At 34.2% G+C, this 25,543-nt stretch overlaps 3 protein-coding genes, 1 long non-coding RNA gene and 1 pseudogene across 4 annotated transcripts; 4 read left to right on the top strand and 1 right to left on the bottom strand.

The window, feature by feature from the left end:
• Nucleotides 1-257: 257 nt before the first annotated feature.
• On the top strand, nt 258-3,926 carry LOC110707068 (protein trichome birefringence-like 2). Its single transcript, XM_021885103.1, has 5 exons — nt 258-1,277; nt 1,868-2,060; nt 2,152-2,342; nt 2,430-2,588; nt 3,189-3,926. Exons 1-5 carry the CDS (start codon nt 718-720, stop codon nt 3,535-3,537), a joined length of 1,452 nt encoding a protein of 483 aa, XP_021740795.1. The 5' UTR covers nt 258-717; the 3' UTR covers nt 3,538-3,926.
• Nucleotides 3,927-7,902: 3,976 nt separating this feature from the next.
• On the top strand, nt 7,903-19,713 carry LOC110709099. Its single transcript, XM_021887317.1, has 8 exons — nt 7,903-8,048; nt 8,740-9,051; nt 12,346-12,411; nt 14,143-14,310; nt 14,398-14,690; nt 18,318-18,477; nt 18,562-18,960; nt 19,592-19,713. The coding sequence occupies exons 2-5, from the start codon at nt 8,800-8,802 to the stop codon at nt 14,674-14,676; spliced, it is 765 nt and encodes a 254-aa protein (XP_021743009.1). The 5' UTR covers nt 7,903-8,048; nt 8,740-8,799; the 3' UTR covers nt 14,677-14,690; nt 18,318-18,477; nt 18,562-18,960; nt 19,592-19,713.
• On the top strand, nt 16,906-19,768 carry LOC110707896 (annotated as a pseudogene).
• On the bottom strand, nt 19,466-21,838 carry LOC110709111. The gene is made up of 2 exons (XM_021887325.1): nt 21,116-21,838; nt 19,466-20,347 (listed from the first exon to the last, which is right to left on the bottom strand). Exons 1-2 carry the CDS (start codon nt 21,189-21,191, stop codon nt 20,010-20,012), a joined length of 414 nt encoding a protein of 137 aa, XP_021743017.1. The 5' UTR covers nt 21,192-21,838; the 3' UTR covers nt 19,466-20,009.
• Nucleotides 20,045-21,960, top strand: LOC110709119. The gene is made up of 2 exons (XR_002508849.1): nt 20,045-20,161; nt 21,845-21,960. It is a non-coding gene; the product is annotated as an uncharacterized LOC110709119 (long non-coding RNA).
• Nucleotides 21,961-25,543: the final 3,583 nt, after the last annotated feature.

The raw sequence follows: 25,543 nt of genomic DNA on the forward strand, positions 1-25,543 counted from the left end.
AAGTATCATTCCAGGTTTCGCCTTTAGTATGTAATTATTATTATTGATAGATTTGATTTTTTTTTTAATGAATACAACCCTTATCATTTCCCATTATTAAATAAACCAAATAATGACAAATTTACACAAACAAATAATGACAAATTTGTCATTAATGTGTCAAATAATGACAAATTTAATAAACATAGACCTTTATTAATTTCCTATATAGATCGATCAATAAATGCCAAAATTTATTACCCTACTCTAGTTACGGAGTAGATTACAATTAAACAACAAGAATGATAAATTCACAATTAATTTCCATTTTCGGCATATTCGAACACTAATTACATTTTGCGCACTCCAATAAAACTCCAATCATAAATGTACAAAATTACCCCTTTTCAAATAAAATCCAAAATTCATAATCTTTGCGTAATTTTCAGTTACTAAAGGGTATTATCGTCAATTCATGACCAACCCATTTCATAGTTTTCCCTCCTCCTTCCCTCTTCTCTGCAACTGTAAAACAAAGAGCAAAAATTGAACAAATTCTCTACTGTTAGTTAGTAAATTTCGAAGAGAAGAAAACCCTTTTTCATTTTAATCCAAAATTTCTTCAATTTCACTTCAAACATAAAAAATAAAAAAACATTTTTTGGGGGTTTTTGTTTTTTTGAGGAATTTTGATGGTTTATTTTTGTGCTGTGCATGCAGAATTACTGAGGAGCAGTAATGGCGTCGATGAAAACAAAATTAGCAGATAATTTGCAGCAAAAATTACACCCAAAAAAGGGTTTAATAGTTTCTGGGTTTGGATTATGTATTGCTGCTGCTTCATTCATCATTTTCTCTCTCTTAATCTTGATTCCCAACAAAATTACACCAACAACTTCCATGGTTTCTTGGACTTTCTCACTCCCAAACACGCCCTTAACAACTTCAACTGAGAATCTTGGGAATGGGAGTGAAAGTGGGACCCACTTTGAAAATCTTGATTTGAAGTTGAAGAATGTGAGTTTCCATGGTTTGGAAGAAGAAGAAGAATCAAGGGTTTTCATCAATGTTTCCAGAAACAGTCTAAATATTGATAAATTGGGTTTGAGAAATTCTGGGGTTTTGAGAAAAGATTGTGATATTTTTGATGGAAAATGGGTTAGAGATGATGAATTACCACATTACCCTCCTGGGATTTGCCCTTTTATTGATAGAGATTTTAATTGTCATCTTAATGGGAGACCTGATGATGGGTATTACAGATGGAAATGGCAGCCATTTGGGTGCAACATTCCTAGGTATCATTTTAATTATATTATATGGTTTTTATTTCATGTTTTTCATGTGAAATTATGTACTCCGTAGTGTTTATGTTTATAATTAAAGGGTATTGTAATTTTTTTTTAATGCTGATGTGGGTGGTTAATGAATATTGAGCATTCAATATATGCTATTTTGTGTGGAATTTTGCTGATTGTTGCTATCTAGTAGCTAGTGTTTATAATTTGATGAATATGCACAATTGATGGATTGAAATATGCAAAGCTGCTCTAGTTAAATTGAAGTTTAGCTGATTTTAGTGAGAATGGGTGTTGGGAAAACATCCTTTGGTCCCGTCCCGCCCTGCCCCACCCCATGGACATTCCTAGCTAATTGTATGAATTGGGTGAGGTTTGATTTGGGTGTGGGGGAGGATTATAGATATTATGGCAGGGACAAGGAGGAATAAGATGTTGTGTTTGGAAAATTGTCACGGATATGACTTCTATAATTAGTTTGGTTGAAGCTGGCTGCCTTGGTCCTGCTAAAATTTGCCAAAATTGCTATGTTTTGTGCTTCCAATTTTCAAATCCTTGTTGATTCATTGGTTGTTTGATGTGATTGCTAGACTAAATGCCACTGATTTCTTGGAACGAATGAGAGGAAAGAAGCTGGTTTATATTGGGGATTCGTTGAATCGGAACATGTGGGAGTCTCTTGTTTGCATTCTTTGGCATAGTATTAAAGACAAGAACACGGTGTATGAGGTATCCGGGAAGAGGGAATTCAAAAAGGAGGGTATCTACGCCATCAGATTTGAGGCAAGATATTTGGTCTTTCCATAAACCTTCTCCTTTGCTTCCTTATATATTTACAAGAATGAGTCTAAGTGGTCAGGGCTTTTGTATGCAGGACTACAACTGTACTATTGACTATGTTAGAGCTCCCTTTTTGGTCAGGGAGTCCACATTTCAGAAGAATAATGGATCACTATCAACGTTAAGGCTCGATTTAATGGACGAAACAACTCAAATGTATCATGATGCTCATATTCTAGTCTTCAACACAGGTCACTGGTGGACCCATGAGAAAACTTCTAGGGGGTGAGTTTTGCGATTGATCTGGCAATCATGAAATCGTTTGTGTGACTAGACTAATATGAGAATTTCCTGCTTTTTATTATTCTACAGGGAAGAGTATTATCAAGAAGGAGATCTTGTTCATCCTCGACTTAAGGCTCTTAAGGCTTACAGGAAAGCCCTTGCTACTTGGGGCAGATGGGTTGACAGGCATATTGATTACAAGAAAACTCTGGTTTTCTTTAGAGGATATTCTGGCACTCATTTCAGGTTAGCATTTTGACTGGCTTGTGTAGTTGTGTTTGGTTGTTTGATTCATCTGATGCTGAACTCATTGTTCTGGGATATGGTTCCTCTGATACTGCAAGAGCTCAGGCTTAACTATAAATCATCTGTTAGGAGTTGATTGTCAATTTATTACATAGTGCCAACCTCTCCTAGTTATGAAAATTACTTGATTTAGTCCGTTACTTATTGGGAAACTCTATTGGAGAATAACCCATTACTTTCTTAGGGAACGTGGCAACTCTTTATGGACATGATAATTGTACTTGTATATGATTGGCTTTTGTTTCCAGATGGAAGGAGTATATGAAATAATTTTGCTTGCTCTTAAGTATTCAGTGATGATTTGCATGGGGTAGAGATAAGTAATTATTTCTCTTTATATTGATCATTGCTCAAAAAGAAAACAGAAGAGAGAGTGATTAGGTCTCTTTAATCTAAGATCTCAAGTTCATAACTCATAAACTATTGGCCTGAATATTGTTTACTTTGAAATTATACACTCTGTGTTATCATATGTCCATGCTCTTAATTAGTTAGTTTTCTAGCAGATTCAGAATTTATGTTAATTAGCGTTTGATGCAGAGGAGGTCAGTGGAATTCGGGAGGGCAATGCCATAAGGAAACTGAACCCATCTTCAACGAGACTTACTTAGGGAAATACCCTTCAAAGATGAGAGCTCTTGAGCAAGTTTTGGGGAAAATGAAGACCCCGGTGATGTACTTAAACATAAGCAGGCTCACAGACTACCGAAAGGATGCTCACCCTTCGATTTACAGAAAGTCATATGAGAGTGAAGATGAGCGAATTGAGGCCGAGCAATCACAAGATTGCAGCCATTGGTGCTTGCCTGGTGTGCCTGACTTATGGAACGAGTTACTTTATGCTTCTCTCCTGAAGGTTGGATGGGGATCCCAAAGTCAAGGAACTTGACTTTGAGCATGAATTGTGTTTAAAAAATACTTCCATGATAGCTTTTAGATCAAGTGTCGTAAGGTGTGTGATTGGATGATGTTATACAATTGTAAATTACATATAACTAGCTTCTTGAATTGCACCCAGCTTCAGAATATACATAGGTACATTCTGTAACAATTTACATGTATCTTACAGAATTTTTCAACAAGCATAAACAGGTTGCAAATTATGTATTTGAAATGTGGTACAGAGCCGTTTTAGTTTAGAATTGGAAACAAAGCTTTACTCAATGGTCTGCTTTTGATATAAATATAATGATCCAACCAAACAAGTTATCGTTGGTTACTACTACTACTACTACTACTCAGTTGAATAAAAAAAAAAAAAAAACTACTACTACTACTACCTGCTTCACTACTACTATTGCTACATTGCTACTGCTACTACGGCTACACACTACTGCTACTGTTGCTGTTTCCGCTACTACTGTGGTTGTGGTGGCTTTGAGGAGAAAGAAAGGGGGTTTTCTAAGCACGTGACCCTCATGTAAGGGGATCATCACTGGGAAACAGGGTTAATGCCCTAAAAGCAGCCTAAGGTATTATCTTGCAAAATAATTATGGTTTTAGGTGTGCTCTTACAAAAAAAAAAATAATAAATAAAATTAGATATGGTGTTTTTTTCACTAAAAAAGTGTTTTAAAATGTGGTTTCTGACAACTTTTTCTAAAATGTTTTATGTTTTAGATTGGGATTTAATGTATTAAGAGTTTATGCACTTTTTCATATATGCATTACATTAGTTAATGGCAACAACAATATTAGTTCATAAAAACGTTATTTCAACTTCGGCTCGTTCATCACATACAATAACGCTAACAACGTCATTGACTACTAGCTAGAGTGTGCCATGTAGCACGCCTATGTTGATATTGGTCCTCCCAACCTATAACAGTATCATCACGTATTTCGAACCAAGTAGTAGCAATAGGAGGTATTGGAAAATTATCTTCGAACTCCAATCGCACAAAATGCCTCCCTAATGATAAAATTGCAAACTCCCTATACGGACCAGTGGCAGTTGACGGCACGGTCCAAGGTAGCACAGTGATGCATGGGTACACATTACGATTGTCACTACCAACACCAAAACACATAACAGCTGAGTTGTAAAAGTTGGCAACCGGAAACAAGTCATCAATAGTAATCCAATGATCCGTGCTACATCTCCCTCCTGTCCATGTGATACGGTTTATTGCTTGATCCAACAGTTCAGCAGTGTACACTCGAGAATACACATCTCGATGAGCAGCAACCTCATTTGCAATCGTACCTCTCGCTAACATCCATTTCTCCTAATCACCGATGAAGAAATCTGCAACACATCGAAACCCACAGTTACCATCACCTAGTGGATCGCTCCACCCCCGTAAGAATGGAAGCATGAAGGTTGGTACTTTATCCAAATATGCAAATTCGTCCAAGTTTAAATCATTCCCTACAAGTTATAAAACAAAGTTAAAACCATTCAAATTTCGAATAAACAATGGTAAAAGGCTAGTTACATAAAAATGAACCTGAAGCTGTGCCAATTGGTGGCTTATGACCACCTCGACGACCACCCCTACTATCTCGACGACCACGAGAACCCAAGGTATGTTCAAATTCGCTACGTATACACCACCGACTTAACGATGGCCGACCTTTACGAGCATCTAGCCGAGCACGTCTTCTCAAGTTGTAGATCTCTCTCATGTTAGGGTTCTCGTTTGGATACTTCTCTTTCACTGCTGCTATAATGTGACGCGGCTTAGCTGCAACAAAAGTCATCTTAATAACAAGCGCCTTCGCAGCTGGAGTGAGACCATTAACCTGCTGAGTAGTCGATGGGACTTGATCTTTCATTAGTTGGTTTGACTTATTTAGAAGAAAATAGATAAATAACAACTAATAAAAAAAAAGTCATTGTTGAAAATAGATCTTGTTATTTCAAATCGGATAGACCGCAAAAACTTAGATTTAAAACTATAATTTAGATAGATGATATTTTTGGGGTTAAATTGCTTCAAAATAATTTATGGTGGGGGGAGGGGCAACCGGCGGTTTATTGGGGAGGGGGATTGGTTTCTAGGGTTTTGCGGGGTGGGGGTGTTTTCGAGGGAGGAGAGGCGGTGAGCTGGGTGGGTGGTGGGGTAGGGTAGGAAGGTGGTGGCTGGTGTGTGTATGGTGGTGTAGTGGTGGCTAAGGAAAGGGAATGGAAAAACCTAGGATGGGAGGTGGGGAATCAAGTTGGAAGGATTTGGGAGAATGGAGAGGGTAAAGGGAATGGGGAAAAGGCCTCACAAACAAGGGAATGACGACAGTTGATTCCCATTCCCATTCCCTTTGATGAATACCCTTGATTTGGTGTTGTTTGATTACACTAATTTCCCATGGGCACTCAAAATTCTTAGGAAATACAAAAATGGTGAGTTATTTGGTTAACAAAAAAAGTGCAAAATGGAGGAAGTTGAAATTCCATGGGAATTTGAAGTTCCCACATAATGTAGGAATTAAATTACCTAAGTCATTCAAAATTCCCATGAATTGTGATTTTCCTAATGTCTACCAAACAAATTAAAATAGTTTCCTAGGAATTGTATGAGTGAAATAACTTTCCATGAATTGTAAATTACCAAGGAAAGTTATTTCCTATTTCAACCAAACAAGACCTTACTGTGTTATTTAATTAGTAGGCTATAGAATAAAGTCACATCTATCTCTTTTTTTTTTTTTTTTTTTTTGGTTGGGGGGGGGGGGGGAAGGGAATAAAGGCACTTCTAATTAGTTGCCAAAGTTATGCGAAGTATAATGCTTGTTCAGTGAATCAGTTGTATAAGTTATACTATACGAGTATTTTTTTTATTTTTTGTTTCAGGGCATACTATACTTATATTTCACTAAATAAAAAAATAAATAAATAAAAACCGGCCCTTAAAACCATTTGGACGTGGGTAAAGCCGCTCTGGAAAACCGGTAAACCACGGTACTGGTTTGTTAGGTTGTTTTTATGAAGTCAAACCGGGACAGTAAACGGTTTAACCTACCCTAAGAAGCCTGTTTAACCATGTACAACTAACCGGTTTTGAGCGCCGGTACTGCTCCTCCATAAAAAAATGTACATACCTTGGTAGCCTCGACTTGCAGTTTGTTTCCATCGTTGTTCGTCTGCTGTCGCTTCATCAGGTGGTCGTCAAGGTGGGGTGCTGGTGGCGCTGCCTCCTTTGCGGCTGCGTTGGTGAACCCTTGTTGCTCATGGCGTGACGGGCTGGTTGGTTTCAGTGGTGGCCCGTGGCCGGGTGGTGGTGGTGAATAAAATTTAAATAAAATGTGATGAGAGACGGAGAGAGAAAGTGAGTAAGAAGATGTACTAAATCCTAAAGGGAGTATGCTTATATAGTGTAATATGCATGCTGTTATATTGCGTGTTTTAAATTTTAAGGATTTCTTATGTTTAGGACTCATCACCGACGTCTGAGTTTGCATGTAGGAAAAATTAAGTCTTTATTTATTTATTTATTTTTTTACCTTATATTGCCTCTCTGTCCCTTTATTTTTGCTCTATTGTCATTTTTCAGGTCAAACTTTGTAAATTTTAATCGTAAATTACTGTTAATCTATAAGAGATAATATAGTCATGAATGATCTTGTTAGATTCGGTTCATTGTATATTTTATTAATGTCATGTTTTTATAATTTTTACGTGTATGGAAATGAAGATATGTGCGTTCTAAGACGCGTCATAGAGACCGTGAAAAGTCAAATGAGGCAAAAAAAAATAGGGATAGAGGGAGTTGAAAAATAACAATACGAAGTATGTAGTAAAAGTAATTTCAGTTCAATTAAAATTAATTTAGTTTAGTAAAAATCTGTAAATTAAAAACACCTGCTTTATAATATGAAATGACATATGCAATTACAATTATGCCCCTTAATACATGATGATGAATTATGAAGGGTTGTATAGCCATAAATGAGATGATGATCGACCAAATCGGGTCATTCAATTTACCATTCTGGAGTCAGGTCAATCTTTAAGTTTGAACATATCGTCACAAGAAAGCTCTAATTTATCATCTTAATAAGCAAATTGGCAAAACGAGACTCCGTAAATAAATCAACTTACTCGTATAATGTCCATTCAACATGACATTTTCATAATTATATCAACAATTGTGAGACCTGTATCTAATGACAAATTGTTGATTTATTTACCGTTTTGCCATATCAAGATGATAAACTTGTATCTTCTCGATTGTCATTTAGCTTGTTTATGGCATCTAGTCGGGTCTCTTTTGTTAGATCTAATTAAACTAATAGTGTAGTAACATCATCCAAAACACATGGCAGCAGATACATGTTACCTTCTCCCGCCCCCCATTTTGTGAGCCGTGGAATTCAGAAGGGTTTGCTCTTTGCAGAATTTCTGATGAACTCTCTCAATTTCTTCTCCAATTCCTGCTAATAATTGCTGAGTACTCGAATTATGTAAGTCATACAGTCCCTTTTTTTCTCAATTTTTGTGAAATCTATCATAATTTTAGGTTGATTTAATTTTCTAACCCAATTTTCTAATCGAATTTCTGGTAGATTGAAACCTGAAAAATCATTAAATCTAGATCAAAGAAGCAAAAATTTTGCGATAAAGATGATGAAATCAGAGATTGGTCAATCGAATTGCCAAATGATGTCCTTGTTCACTTACTTTCTTTTCTGCCAATTAGAAATGCTATAGAAACTGTTCAAATTCGCAGATTTGGTGATCTTTGGACTTTGCATCCTAATCTTAGTTTCTCTTACGATGGGGAAAGATTCATTGACAATGTGATCAAATATCACAAAAATCCCATTATTAATATGTTCGAATTGAAATTTTCAAATGAAATTTCACAGGATAAGTTGATGGAATGGACCAATTTCGCTTTAAGTAAAGAAACTAAGGAGTTGAAGTTTAATTGTATGTTTGCTTATGCTTTAATTAATCTGCCACCTCAAGTATTCCGTAGTCATTGTCTTGTTGTGCTTGAGCTTACTGGTTTTGCGATCAAGCTCCCGGGTTGTGAAATTGGAGTCACTGAGAAAATTGCTGCTTGACTGTGTGGGTTTGAGTGATGAGATATTTCAAGATTTGATAAAAGGGTGCCCGTGTTTACAAGAATTGTATGTTTTAAGTCCTCAGGGATTACAAAAGGTGCATTTTACTGCTCCAAGCATTGAGAAATTGTGGCTTGATCTTTCAATGGGGTCTGCGGTGGTTGTACCCAAACATTACTCAATTGATTGCCCCAATGTCAAGGTCTTGTTTGTTGAAAATGTGCTTTTGGATCATCTGAAAGTGATTAATGTTTCTTCGGCCTGTGTATGCATCATCAAAAAAAAAATTTATTTCGAAGACCAGGATATCAGAGTGATGAGTGTTCAACATTTTGAATTATTACTTGACAAATTTCGGAATGCTGAGTTTTTCCAGCTGGGAAGCAAAGTTTATCAAGTGAGTTGTTTTCTCCTACCCTTTGTTCTTACTTTTTGAAGAATTCTGCACTTTTTGGTTTATTTGTGATTCCTCACTATTGTTAATTATTTTTCCATTCTGGCCACACGTACAGTATTGTTATCTGGTACAGGTATTCGAACTGTGATAATGAATCAGTATATTGTAATCTATAACTTATTGATTTTATGTCTTTGTCGTGACAATAATTATGGTCTATTTTGTGATACAAGATTTAGCTATTTTTAATATATCTTTCATCATAGAATGTTAGCCTGTTAGGAACAAGGTTAATACCTGATTACTTGAAACTATGAATATGGTGGGTAGATTTTGTAAAGTTTTGATCTTTCTGTGTTTATATTCTGATCCTTTGTGGAAAACTCACAATGATCGAATCAAATCTGTATTGATTTCTGTGTATTGCGGCTCTCACCCTTTACAACCTAAGCTGCCACTATATGTACAAGGATACATCCACCAACCCTCTACACCTGACCAAAGAGTCAAAGACAAAGTTCAGCTAATAAATAAAAAACAAAACAGAAAATAAGGTAATTAACATGTGGTCACATGTTAATTTCTACACCCCCTCCCTCAAAATAGACTTGGGAAGGTTCCGACAATTCCTAACTTGAAGGATTAGAAATTGTGCTGACTTTCATGTCCCATCCAACCAAACTAGCTCACTAGTCGTGTGTGACATGCTCCTGTATTCTGATTCAGCAGAAAACTTTGAAACTGTCTTTTGCTTCTTGCTTTTCCAAGATATGAGACTATTCATTATCCTGGCAAAGATCGACCACTGTAAGCACAAGTGCCCCAGAATGCATCACAGAACCCTATAAGTTTCGACTTGGGGATAGAACAAGCCCCATCACTCGTTCCCTTCAAATAAGAGATCACGTGAAGAGCAGCTTGTAGATGAGGCTTCCTGGGAGTCTGCATAAATTGGTCTGGATAATCTCAAATACAACAGTCTTCCAATGAGTCTTCTATACTGTTCAAGGAGGATTTCAGCCCCTTTTGCATAGGGAATTTGCTGAATATATGTTCTCTGATTTAGGATTATTCCCTCCTCGTTCCTTGATACTTCTAACCCTAGAAGTTATCTCATTTCTCCTAGATCCTTGATAGTGAAAGCCTTATCAAGATTCTTCTTCAATTCTTCAATATATTGTCCTTCATCTCCAGTAACCAATAGATCTTCAACGTATACTAACACCATTGTTGTCTTCCCATCTTTCACTCAAGTAAATAGAGAATGATCTCTCTTTGCTATTCCAAACCAAGTTCCTTAAGAAATTTAGTTAGTTCTTGATTCCATTGTCTCGATGCTTGCTTTGATCCATATAAGCTTCTCTTCAACTTGCACACTTTCCCTTCTTTTGGTTTCCCATAACCTTGTGGTGCCTTCATATATATCTCCTCCTCAAGAAACCCATGTAAGAATGTGTTATTTATGTCAAGTTGATGCAATTTCCATCTCTTTGCAGATGCCAAGGCAATTAAGCTTCTCACAATGGTAAACTTTGCCACAGGTGAGAATGTGTCTACATAATCCTTTCCTTTAACTTATCTATCTCCTCTTGCCACCACTCTAGCCTTCAATCTTTCAATAGTGCCATCTTTCTTGAACTTTGTTTTATATTCCCATTTGCTATCTAAAGCTTTCTTCCCTTCAGGTAACTCTGTCAACTCCCATGTTCTATCCTTTTCTAATGCCTCTAACTCATCATTCATGGCACTTATCCACCCTAGATCTTTGCTTGCTTCATAGTTCCCCAATACACATCTTACTCCCTAATGTCATGATAAGTTTGGATATCCCTCTATGATCATATGATATATAATCTAACTTTGGAGATGATCATAATCTAACTAGGGAGATATATCCCAAAATTCTTTTCATTAGCATAGTTCTCCCTCTATGTTTTATGCTTATGCTATGCATCAAGCACTGATATATCATTTGCATATCCCACCAATACACATCTAACTCCCTTGTTTCCAAACTTATCTAACTTTCTATCAGTGTTTGATAAATAGCATAAGCATCCTATGATTCTCAGATGATCGTAATCTGGTTTCTTCTTTAAAAGCCTCTCATAAGGTGTTTTCCACCCAACTAATGCACTAGGCAATAGATTAATGATGTGTGTAGCTGCTATTACACATTCACCCCATAAGTATCTTGGTAGATCTGCATAGATTCTCATGGTTCTAGCTGTCTCGATCAAGTGCCTGTGCTTTCTCTCAACTCTGCCATTCTGTCGAGGTACACCTGCAATACTTCTTTGATGCTTTATCCCTCTATCATGAAATATTTTCCTGCATTCACTTTGGAACACCTCCGTCCCATATCACTTCTCACATTTTTCACCCTTACATTGAAGTGATTTTCAATGTAATTAAAGAAGGTATTCAAAATATTTTTCACCAGTTCCTTGCAAGACAACATATGTGTCCAACTCCTACTATAGTCATCTACTATAGTGAGAAAGTATCTCTCTCCTGTCACAGCAGGAATTCTATAGGATCCCCAAAGATCTACATGAATAAGATCAAAAATTCCATCTGCAATTGAATTACTTAATTTGAAAGGAAGTTTATGATGTTTTCCTATGCAACATGCATCACAAAAGAAATCTTTAAAGGAAGTACAATTGCAAATCTCAATATGTATCATCTTAGAAAGAGAACTATGCCCTAGTCTAGCATGAAGAACATTCAACTTTGTTCCTTCATTACAAACAGTTACATTATTGCTCATCTTCTCTTCTCCTCTTGTAGCTTCATTCCCTTCATCACACTTTACCACCAGCATGTAAAGCCCATTCTCCTTTACTTCTCTTGCTACTTGCTTTTTAGAGTAAGGGTCCTATAAGATACAACTTTCTGTATCAATCACCACATTGAGCTTGCTGGTTTCAATCAGTTTACTCACTGACAGTAAGTTATGTTTAAATTCTTCAATACACAGTACATTATGAAGAATCAGTTTGCTTGACATCTTAACTTCTCCTATTTTCTCAACGAACTTGATAGTTCCATCTGGAAACCCTACTTTAACTGGTTTCTTCAGCAATTTAAAATCACTAAATGCTTTCTCATTACCACAAATATGATCAGAGGCACCGCAGTCAACCATCCAAGTATTCATATCATACTTTCTATTGGAAGTTATAGCATCCGAGACTAAGATTATACCTGCAAAGTTGACCATTTTGCTACTGCCCGCTTTAGAACCTTGCTGTTTGCTTAATGCCTTCATTACTTCTTGAACTACTGCAGATTGCTGTCAAGCTTGCCTTCTGCATTCCCATTCTTGCTTCCACAATCAAGCGGTTCTTCCTCCAGGTACTCATTTAGCAGCATACCTCATTCCTCCTTTTCCTTTTGGGTTGTTCTTGAACCAGTCCGGGTACCCATAAATCTTGAAACAGTCATCAATAGTGTGTCCCTTCATTTTGCAGTGCTCCCACCACTTCTTCATCTTCATCTCTTTCATCTCTCTTCTTTAGAAATTTCCATTTCCTCTTCCTTGATTCATCTTGTTCGCTGCAAAAGCACTTGCTTCTGCTGTGTTCTGTCCCTCCAATATCTGTCTCTGCGTCTCAGAATGCTGTACCAAATGAACCCTCTGTTCAGAGTTGGAAGTGGCTCCATTGCCATTATATTCCCAGCAATGTTCTCATTTTTGTCGCTTTGTCCCATTACAAATCTATCACTTTGTTTCTTTCCTGTATCTCCAAGAACTTCTTGAGCAACTGGCAGGTGCATTTCTTTATACCACTACAGGTGCACTCAGGTAACCCTTCTAAATCCTGTATTTCATCCCAGATCTGTTTTTATCTTGAAATAATACTCAGAAACTGGCATTATTTCTTGTTCAAGGTTCTTAACCTGTTTCTTCAGAGAGTAGAGGAGAGGTGCATTCGTTTCTCCATCTCTCTCCTTAAGTTCATTTCAGAGCTTCTCTACAAAATCTATGTATGTGAAGCTATTGGCAATCTTCTCATCCATAGACCTGCACAACCATCCTCTAAGCTTGTAATCGTTTCTCATCCAAAGAGCATACTTTGGATCTTCAGGTTTTGGCTTAGTCACCTTTCCCTCGAGGACTTCAAGCTTATTCTTAGATCCCAGTTAAGCTTGATGCTTCTGCTCCAGTTAAGAAAATTTTCTCCATTGAACGTAATGTTTGTAAGAGGAACATTAGCGTTATCAGACTTTGCAAGAAACAATGGATCTGCATATCCACTCTCATTCTTTGTTTCCTTATCTTGCCCTGCCATTCTATCAAGGTTCAATAAATTCTTCTGTTATCAACTCGATTATGAAGCCATAAGGTAAAAGATTCAAGCTTTCAACCTTGCTGCTCAGATATCATGTAAAGTTTTGATCTTTTGGTGTTTATATTCTGGTCCTTTCTGGAAAACCACTCACAATATTGGAATCAAATCTGTATTGATTTCTGTGTATTGCGGCTCTCACCCTTAAGCTGCCACTATATATATACAAGGATACATCCACCAAGCCTATACACCTGACCAAAGACAAAGTTACAGCTATTAAAAAAAAAAAACAACCTACAGCTATACAGGACAGCTATATACATGACATAATAGAGTTAAAAGAAAATAAGGTAATAAACATGTGGTCACATATTAATTTCTACAGTTTTTCTCTTCACTTGCAGTTGAGTTTTGATGTTGTGTATGTTACATTTGAGGGCTTGGGCACTTGTAGTAGTATGCCATGTGACAGCAATTCTCAAGTCATTTAGACTTTAGTTTCTCACAGTTTCTGTAACTTCTGACTGACCATTACCCGCTTGTGATGTAGCAAATATGTTTGGCTACCATACATGTAGTCTAACAAACCAATGTTAACCAAGTGTGGTTGCCGAAATTAAACTGTAGCTCAATTTGCTCAGAGAGATTCAAGCAATTTTTTTTTCTCAACAACTTAGTGCATTGTAGTGCTTTTTTTCTCTGTTATCGAGTGTTCATTTTATTCACTTTTCAGGCTATATTTTTGATAATAATTGAAAGAAACAAGTAATAGTTCTAATTTTATTTGTTTCAGCAACTTAAACACTGTGGACATGAATATAATGAGAAACTATCTGGTCTAAGCAATAAATGGACGCATATAACTCTGAGGCCTGGTTTCCGTGGAGGCTGTCTGCTAGGCATGTTCAGATTACTGTGCAACTCACACATGTTGGAAGAACTTATAATATATGCCAACGGGGTAAGTTGTTTTTCATGACTTTTTCTAGCCAATATCGTGGTCCACCTTTTAATACTTCTAACATAATGATCTTTCATATAATGTCAGGATTTTTCTTGTGATTGCAATGAACTCCTTGTGCAAGAGGTTATTTCTTGTTATGATTTGCATCGACTTAAAAATGTCTCCATTCGTGAGTATGAGAAGCCTTACAAATCTCTTTTTCGGCTGATAGAAATTCTGCTTGAAAGGGCAGACACCTTGGAGAAATTGGTTATTGCCAACAATGGGAAGGATCCACTCTTTTCGAACGACAACCAAATTTTTGCTATGAAGTTATTGGGCATTCCAAGGGCCTCACGCAATGCACGCGTTGTTTTTGCTTGAGAAATATACTGAAGGTAGTATGCACTTATGCTGTATGTTGAAAGTTGAGGATTTCTTATGTTTAAGACTGAGTTCCTTTGAAAATTTTCTTACTGTTGCGACTTAGGATCACTGTTTGATTTCAGTGCTGCTGCTACCAATACCTGACTTTGCTTGGAAATTGACTGAATTCTCCATCTCTATATGTTCTTATTTGGAATTTTTTATAGACAAAGTCAAAATAGGAAGAAATGCTGCTGAGTTGATTTATGTTGTTGCTGCTTGCTACTTCAGTGTTTTAAGGCCATCCCCCCTTGAGAAATTACTGAATAGCTTTGGACCATTGCTCGTAATAATTAGTGACTATATTTCCCACAATTACATTGCCAAAGCGGCACAAATGTGACAATTTAACACTAAACTCATGTCAACATTGTGCAATTTTGGAAAGGTTTAACACCAATTGATAGCGCAAACACCAAGCAAGGCTTGTCTCGTATTACTTGGTAAGGTTCATATGTTGAATCCTTGTGGTTTGACTTTTGAGGTTCAAATCTTGTCATGTGATAGTGTTTGTGAGTGAGGATCCTCTGATCTTTACATTTACATACAACTTGCACAAAGTTTTAATAAAATGATTAAAAAAAAAAAAAAAAAAAAAACCCAAAAGTATTATGAAATGAAACATTAACATAGAGAGTAATGTACAACATGCTATCGAGTGCACAAAATAACTTTTTATTGTTTGGGTTTCTTGTTGGCTTGTTCTTAGACATGAGAGCTTGAGATTATAGGTATGAGAGCTTGAGATTATAGGAAAGAGACAAAACAATCTTAAAGGAAGATTGAAATAGAGGTAGAATTGTTGTTCTCTCTTTGTTCTTATATGAATACATCAGTTTGACTAATAGATTTGTCAATGCACAACATTGACGTTTAATATCCTTATTTGTCTATGTAAATTACATTGTGACTAATCTAATAAGATATTTTTTAGTATCATATATTTATAGACATTTTTTTTAGAAAACTTCAAAATTAGTATACATTATAAGAATTGGAATTTTTTTTTAAAGTTTGTAAGGAATAATACATTTATTTGAAATTTTATAAACATGCTTCGTATGTTTTGTATAAGAAATATATCATATAGTTTCCAATCATACTATTAAAGAATATATACCTTAATGATATTATAAGATAAAAATATAAAGCTATACGAAGTGATAAAGAATATAGGTAGAATAATCTCTTTTGAGATATAGGAAATTATTTTGTAATTATTGTAAAATAATAGGTTTACTACTACCCCCGTCCCCAAATGAAGTTCTTGTTTGGAAGAAAACCAAGAATTAAGAAAATGGGAGGATGAAGTACATAAAAAAGAGAGTAAAGTACAAGAAATGTGGGTAGACCACAAAAAGTAAGTATGTGAAAAGGAATAAAATACGTGAACATGGGTGGAGGCACAATATTTTAGAGAAAATATGAGGATATTTTAGGTAGTTGAGTGAACTAAAACAAAATATTGAGGGTAATTGATATTTTTATAGTGTCTAAAAATGAAAAATGAAATAGGAACAACATTTTGGGGCGCCTAAAAAGGACTACGGGAACTTCATTTAAGGACAGAGGGAGTATATGGTAGCTATCTTTACCTTACCTAATATAATACGAAGTAGGATTCTCACTTTAGTCATGGAGTTTGTTTGTTTGTTATTTTTTAATCTTACATGGTAGTTTTTGGCTATATAATTCGAATTATGATAACTAACCGCATATACATGCGATTTGTTCAGTTCTTTTTACAATTTATTACTTTTCTATCTATTCAATTTTGTCAAGCATATACAAAGGAAAAAGTACATGTTAAAATTAAAGAAATTGATGAAATAAATGTAATTCAAATAGACACTAAACTTTTGTTTTATCTATTGTATGAGATTATTGCTTGCCTTATTTTAACTGGGCAATTGGGTTTAGGTTTGACAATGTTAAAGTATTTTTTTATTGCCTTATTTATTTTCCTAAGTCAATCAATTAATTATCCATAGTTAAATATCTCTTGTTATGTCAAGGTTTATCAATCATTGACTTTTTTTAATGCATATACCATTTTAAGTAATTTTGTAAATTAAAAAATAAAGCAAAGGTGGGGGGTATCATTGGTACTTCATATTTTAGAACCAATTTTTCATTCCTCTTCCCTTCACTTTTATAGTAGAGATAAAACAAGGGATTTACCCTATAATGGAGGTAAATTCCTCCTAAAATTCTAAGACGTGGGATGGATAGAAAGGGTTAAAAATTTCAGGTTGAGTCAAAGTTGAAACTCAGAATATTGTAAGTCAAATCTATTTCAAAGGAGCAAGAGGGTTGAGATATGGATAGGTTAAGTGACTTACCTGATGAATCACCTGTCCACATTCTCTCCTTGTTGGATATTAGTGAAGTTGTAAAAACTGTCTTTATTCATCGATTTGGTAATCTTTGGACTTTGTTCCAACATTAATATTTGATTGGTTCTATGGCCAATACGTCTCCAAAATTATGAAATATCACCAAAGCAACATTTCAAGTATTTATGCTGGTTTAGCAACTCTACCACGTGTTTTTGGAATTCCGTATCTTTCGCTTGAACTTAAAGATTTAAAAATTAAGCTCCCAGGTCGAGTATTCATGGCATCTCTAAGAGTATTGTATCTTTCTTATGTGAATTTGAGGGTGATGAAACTTTCAAACTTATTATATCTGGATGCCCGCATGTATGAGAATTGGCTGTTCTGTTTCCTGATGTTTTGAAGGAGCTGCATTTTACTTCTCCAAGCATTGAAAAGCTGGTGCTTATTCTAAGTAGCTGCACGGATTTTGTAGGAAAACCATACTCATTAGATTGTCCCAATTTGAAGATCCCGCATATTGGTAATGTTTTATCAAATAATCTGCAACTGATTGATGTTTCATCTGTCCACGAAGCCAATATCATACGTCTGTTGCCCTGTAGTGATGAATGTTTTGAAATTTTACTCAGATATCGGGGTTTTCCACTGGGGATATAAAGCTTATATGGTGAGTTGCAGTGTATTCTTCTTCCCCATGATCTTTCTTGTGAAGAATCCGGCCTGTATTTTTGCTGTGTATTCTTGATTCTTTAATATTTGTTGCTATTTATTTTCAATATTGTTATCTTGTTAGCTATGATACTAATTATTTACTGTATCAAATTTAAGTCATGTCATCATACAGTCTTGTACAATCTCAGGCTCTTAAATTGTACTTGCATTGTTTCCTTGATGTTAAGAGAGTAAACTAGTTAGATTAAGCATATGATCCTGCATATTGGTAATGTTTTACCAAAGAAAATGCAAGTGATTGATCGTTGCTGATAGAATATCTCGTGTTGCTTCATTTAAGCTACCTTAAGACTCATAAACCATGTAGTCCAGCTGAACAATGTGTTAATCAAGTGTCATTACCAAAATCAAATCATCGTGTCATGTGCTCAGATTGATTTATGTAAGCTTTTTTTGACATCTGAGCCATTGTAGTACTTTCTAATTCAGCAATTCTATGTTAGGGGTGTTGTTGCTTAGTTTCTTACAAATATAATGTTAAATGAAAAATTATTAGAATATTGCTAATGTTCTTTTATTCTTTTCCAGCAATTAAAACATTGTGGAAATGAGAAATTGGTTTTCCACAAAATACATGGATGCATATAACTTTGAGTACTAGGGTCCATAGGAAGCTGTCTGCTACGCATTTGTAGATTGTTGAGAAACTTATAGTTCTTGCAAGAACTTATAAATATACGCCGATGTGGTAAGTTTATATGTATATTGAATTCATCTAGCTAAACTTGTGCTTACCTTTCATGTAACACAGGTTCTTTTGTATATATGTCAGGATTTATCTGCGACTGCAATATGCTTTGGTGCAAGCTTTCTTCTCCGTGAATGATGCAACTACCTAAAGTTTCACCAATCGTCATTATTAGAAGTCATGTTAAATTTCTGCTTAAAAGTGCAGTTATTTTCAATAAATCGGTTATTATGTGTGACAGAAAGGTTATGATGATATAGTTGATATGTCTTCCAAGGACCTCACAGAATGCAAGGGTTGTCTTTGCTTCAGAATTACGGTAATGGTATGGTAAAATGTAGGACAGCATAGTCCGCTTCATCTTTAAATGTAGAAATTTTTATCTTATGTGTAGGAGTTGGGAATCAGGACCCCCTGTTGTGGTTCAAAGTCTTGCTGCTGCTGATAATGGCCTGGTCTACTACGGTTTGTTATGCAGATTTGGTAAGTTTTGTAGTGATTAAAAAATTTTGTTGGGTGATTAATGTTGTCGCAAGCTGCAATTAGTTTCATCTCATCTACTATTTGTGTTTCCCCTGTCTCTTCCCGACATCATTTGGTCATCAATCGTATGGTAATGAGATTTTATTTAATAAACTAATAATAAGAATGACTTCCTGTTGCTCTTTGTTTCTTTAAGCACATTCGGTAATGGTAACTGGTATAGTAATAAATACTTTTGTAATTTTACGATGGTGGCTCTGGGTAATTCACCTCTCTGTATGTGCATTGCCATGGAAAAACTTGCAAAATGCAGGACCTGATCATTACCAATATCACAATCTATCATTGCTTACAATCTGTATGTGGCTCTGGGTAATTCACCTCTCTGTTTTGAATCATATAGGAAGCAAGGTTGCTGTTAAATATGATAGGGAACCATCCGCCTGTGCGAGTAATGCATGCCATTCTGCTTTTGTCCTGTTTTATAGAATGTGGTTTGCACTCATTTTGCTGATCTTCATTAGCTAGTTTATTTCATGGTTACTTTTGATGTTATTGGCAAAGCATGTTTACAATATTAGTATAAGATCAACTATCACTCTGCATTGAGCATAATATTCTTGTTTGGCAGATAGGCAAGTGTTATATACACAACCACAAAGTCCACAACAGTCATTCAATGATGAGCATTCTCTACCACATTGAGTGCACTTTAATTTGGCAGATAAAGTCTTATCCGAAACCTTGTCCATCACCTCCTCATGAATGTCGTATTGCAAAACTGCTCCTGCTTTTACTAGCTCTTTAAGTAAGTTTCCACTTTCATTCTCTATGGTCACCTATATCTTCTCATCAGCACTGATTACTCCTGCAAAATGTGAAAACAATCTCTCCTCTGTCTTAATAATTGTGAACTAGACCAAATTACATGATACAGTCAGCGAACATAGAGAATAAAATCACGAGGTTAATCCATATATCATAGGAAACAGCAATATATACTGAGACTAACCACTTTATTACATGATCTATATTCTGATTCTGGTAGTCTAAGGTGACATCCTAGTAAAGTAGTAATGAAATCTACTAAGTTGGTTAATGAGATGGTCTATTACGAACACATCGAGGTTAACAAGCTCCCAGATAAGGCAATAACAGTTTCTACAGCAATTTCTTGAAGAAATACAGGCTGCTCCACAAGGTATGCACTTTAATTGATCTTTTGAGTTTGCATCTTCTCGACCTGTTTGTATTTCCATTACATCTTTGGCAAGTCCTAATGTTTTTGTTTCGGCCTCTATCAACATTTGCATTAATAAGCTACCACTTTCTAGTTCATCCTGATCCTCTACATTTATGCGATTTAGCTTTTTAGCAAATATGTCACCTACAAAAAGCACACATTTACCTTAAGTCTTTTTTATTGAGGGTAATATACCTATCAATCACGATGTATGGATTATTTCATCCACTCTATAGGACAGAGAAAGAAATTCACATAGCTGAATTAAACTTGAGAATAAAAATAAAAAAAAAGCACTGGAATTTGCTCTTTTTGACTCTTTGTTTTTTTTTTTACAAGATCTAGGTGAATCTAACATTCTAACATAGCCACACATGAATAAAAAAAAATATTTTCCATAGAAATCACAAAAGATAGTAAAATAGAAGCGAAAATATTGTAAAGTTAGAACCTGGCAATCGAAAAAGATTAAAAAAGAACAGAGCAAGTATATACTACGTACGAATTCAATAATAAGAAACTTTAAAATTAACAAATTCATGATCAAAATCATAATGGTACAATTGCAGATTAGATCTTAGGCCTTGTTTGGTTGACAAACAAATTCATGGAAAGTTTGATTTCCTAGGAAATGAATATATGCATACTTGTTTGGTTGACAATAATGTATGAATTGAAACTTCTTAGGAAGTACTTCTCTCAAAATGGGGGAATTAACTTACCTAGTCCTCCCTGGGTAAGTGGAACTTCCCATGGGAAGTAGAAATTTTTACATCCAATCAAATAATTTTTGGGAATTCCTAAGAATTACAATTTCATAGGAATTGAGATTTCATGGGAATTTCTACTTCCTACATCCAACCAAACAAGGCCTTAGTTATATATAACACAAGAAAAAAAAAGAGGGAGAACCTGATTGAGTGAGCATAAGTAGATCTGATATGAAGACAGTGAAGAAGCTTAACTTGAATGTGATTTCCGCCATCATTTGAAGCTCAAATGTTTGAGAATCAGGAAATGAGATTATTTGTTATGAAAGTAAGATATTTTTATTTATGATTGATGTGTTTGTGGTCAGTAAAATCAAAGAGAGATCTCAATTATTTGGGGTGTGATATACCTGTTACAAGTCTTCATGTCCTGGGTAACGAATTTATTATATTAAATCAAATCATTAATATAACAGCATATAGTATGTAACGATTGTTAGGTAGATATTTATGGAATATCTTACGCACAAATCTATAGAACCTTTTTGGATAGGTAATTCGACAATTTGTTGTAGCGATAAGGATGATTTTTATGATTCTGCATAATCCTTTTATAATAGGAAAAGTTAACGAACGCCCTAAGCTAGCTAAAAATAGAAATATTAAACTAAAATGAGCATTAATTACACCGATCAACGTGTGATTGTCATGTATTCCCAAATTAACACCACTTTTCAAGATATTTTAAATGCTTATCTAACGCCCGGGGGACGTTCGTTAGCAAGATCCTTTATAATAAAGTAATTTCACAATAATTATCAAGAGAGAACAATATATCCACATATATTTACGTAAATTGTTGTTGTTATCCTATCTTAAACCTTCTCAACAGCACAATTTTATTACTTACTCCATCTAATTTCATTAACAGATCAGAAGTACCAATGACTGAGCTATTGGAACTAGGTGAGATAATGGCACTTGCGATTTTGATCATTTTTTGTACTATAACCTTGTTCATCTATCATATGTTTGTTTTTATGTTTCCTATACGATTCAAAACTTAATTAATGATTAGGACAAACAAATTTACTAAATGCTTAGCTAAGTTTGATTGAACTTGAGTATACAAATTGCCCAATAATTTTTTTTCATACCTGTAATTTCATTTCTGAGCCAAATTTATTCCCAAAAGAATGTTACTTTTAAAAAAATATTTGTCTTATATCATGTTGGAACTAGAAAATAAAGCTTTTTTTATATTACAAATTCTCATGTTTTTGTCAACCAAAGTAACAGATAATGTGCACTTTCTTATAATTTCCTACGAGGTTTATGATTAGTTGTATAATCTTTTTTCTAATTGTGCAAATGATATACAGGTATATGAAATTTGATATCGGATCTTTGGTATAAGTATGGAATAAGGGTTGGTTTAATTTCCCTCGTGAGTTGCATTAGAAAATGATTCAGTCATCAGATGTTAGCACATGAACTACTCCAAATATAAACCGACTTGATTACAATGATCGTCACTCTATTCTTTATAATTAGTCCTTATGACTTAGGAAAGTTCCCACAATCTCTAAAATTTCTTTCACTAACCTATTGATATCTTGTTAATTGAGTGATAACATATATGAATCATTATCATACAGTGATAGATGATATCCATGAAAGATCGTATGGAGTATCATATATGGCATTAAATACTACGTAATTGTAAATCGCTCACTGGTATGTATATATAAATACTTTGTCCCGTAATTAATATATCGACTTAATTTTTTTTACTATATAATATTGGTCATACGGTATATTAATATCTGTCTTGGCAAAATATTTGCCCAAAATCTACATCTTGGAAAATGAATAGGATTTTTCTTATATTTGCAAACATGAAAAGCCCATCAGTTTAGAGAGCCACTTCAGAAAGTTTTGACAAATTGTCAAATTGACATTCTATACAGAAATAAGTACTCCGTATCAAATATTAATTCAAGCCCAAAAGGTCACTTTTTTAATTTTAGTAACATGTATACTGTACAATTGTACATGATTACCTTATCAAAAGTTATTTAAAAATTTAATACGGAATACATGATTAACATCAAACTATTTGTAAAAAAAAAAATTAAAAATTAAAAAAAAAAAACATCAAACTAGGAATCTCATATTGTTAAGGCTTGGGGTTCATGGGAATGTTTGTCCCTCTATCTCTATCCTTGCCCCATTATTGATAGGTCGATATAATATTCATCCTCATTCGGATGCAAAATTTAAGGCCAATTAACTTTATTATATAAAAATTAGCACCGTTGTGACATTGATATAAAAATTATCGTCTGCGACATATTGGTATAAAAGTTAGTAAGTGGTGACGGATTAGTATAAAAGTCAATCAAGTGGCGACATATTGGTATAAAAGTTAACAAATGACGACATATTGGTATAAAAGTCAGTGAGTAACAACATTTAACCCTTTTTTTCTAACCAGAATAATAAGTACATATTGTACACATGATTTATTTTTATTCTTATAACTTTATTCTATTCTTTTTTCTTGTGTCTTAGTGACATCTTATTCCACAACTATTTGGGCATCCATAACACACTTCTTACTCATCCAAGATCAGCTAATTGACCATATTGGTATAAAAGTTAGCACCTTAGTGACATATTGGTATAAAAATTAGTACCGGCGACAAATTGGTATATAAGTTAATGGATTTGACATTTAACCCTATTTTTCTTGCCGGAGCAAGTGTTTAATTATTATTTTAGTTTTAATTTTTGAAATATTTTTGTTTTTGTTAATACTTATTTAATGACAAATAATTCTCTCCTCAAAGCCCATGCAACTAAGATTATTGGCAAATGATAACAAAAAAAATGTAAGCTTAAATAAAAATCTCAAAAAACGAATAGAAAGATAAATTCTTATTGTTTAATTGTCTCAAAAGTTAAAATTGACATGTTAATTGTAATAATTAAGAAGTTGGGAGCAAATTAGGGAATAATATTGCATATTGCAAAAAATTGAAAGCTCAATGTAATACCGAAATATATAATCAAAGCTTATCTTGTAATTTTTCTTAATTATTAATTCTTACTACACATAATCTTATATTCTCATATTTCCTCCCTTTTCTCTTCTTTTTAATTCTTTTGTTTTATTTGGCTTTTAATAGTGTCAAAAAGATATTCAGTGAATATTTGAAGCAAAGAAAGTACCAAAAAAAAAAATAGAATAAAGTTACAAAAATAAGAATAGATCGTGTGTACAATACGCGCTTATTATTCAGGTTAGAAAAAGGGTTAAATGTCAGCATTCGCTATTTTTTATACCAATATGTCGTTATTCGTTAACTTTTATACCAATATGTCACCACTTGGTTAACTTTTATACCAAACTGTCGCCACTTATTAACTTTTATACCAATATGTCGCCGACGCTAATTTTTATACCAATGTCACTAGGGTGCTAATTTTTATACCAATATGGTTAATTGGCCATCCAAGATCCACCTTACATTCCCTAATTAAATTTTAGTCTGCCCTACCTTTCAAAAAGTATGATAGAGCTCTTATGAATAGTGTGCGGACGTTTATACCCCTAAAAATGTTTGTTTACATATTTGCCCCCATTTATAAGTTTAAAAAGCTCTATTTTTCTTACATAAAAATGTTTGTTTACATATTTGCCCCCATTTATAAATTTGAGAAGCTCTTTTTTTTTTCTTCTTATTAATACATTTCCCTAATAAGTACTCCTAGGTAGTAGTATATCAGCCTTCAAAAAATATAAAAAATTAGAAGTATATCAAACATTTACATTTCTAGAACTTGATAATAATTTCTGTCACTTCCTCACTAAATTTAAATTAACTCTACTAAAATTTCGAAGAATATTGCACGGTTATACAACATCTAATACATTTATCGTCTATATGCATATATTTATAATAAAATACCATGCAAATATTTATATGTAAATATATTAGGACCAATTATAAAAACTCTTTTTAAAGACTAGCCATAACACGTGATCCCTAGTGATAAAAAAATATCATGTAAGTAAAAACGTAGAGTAGTACAATATAGTTGGATGTCTCTTGGCTATTACTTGATTTTTAATATTTCCTTAAAAATGTTTTTTGATTATTGCTTGATTTCACCTTTCATATTCCACTATAACGATGTAGAGCAATGGTTTTCTATTAGTTTTACTATGAACTAGTATTTTCGTGTCAATCAAGAAGATTATAATTTCTCTCTCTCCTCTTTTTTTTTTTTTTTTTTTTTGATGTTTTTATTAACCTCCTAGGTTTCTAAATTTTCTAATTTAAAAAAAAAAAAAAAAAAAAAAAAAAACGATTTTCATATGAATATGTTAAGTATATATTTAAATTCTACTGTGATTCTTCCAAGACCAATTTTGCTTGCTCGTTATCAAAGTGTATTTCTTCCTATTGTTAGAGACTTAACCTTTATTTATTTCACTTATTGTAAGAAAAATAAGAAGTGTGTTTCATTAGTGCATGATTTGTCTCACCACAAACGAAACTATGTCAATCTATTATATCATCAGTTTGCTTGAATTGGTTTCCAAAATGATATGTAATCACTA

Source organism: Chenopodium quinoa, unplaced genomic scaffold (assembly GCF_001683475.1).
Source record: "Chenopodium quinoa cultivar QQ74 unplaced genomic scaffold, ASM168347v1, whole genome shotgun sequence".
NCBI classification, from domain to species: Eukaryota; Viridiplantae; Streptophyta; class Magnoliopsida; order Caryophyllales; family Amaranthaceae; genus Chenopodium; species Chenopodium quinoa.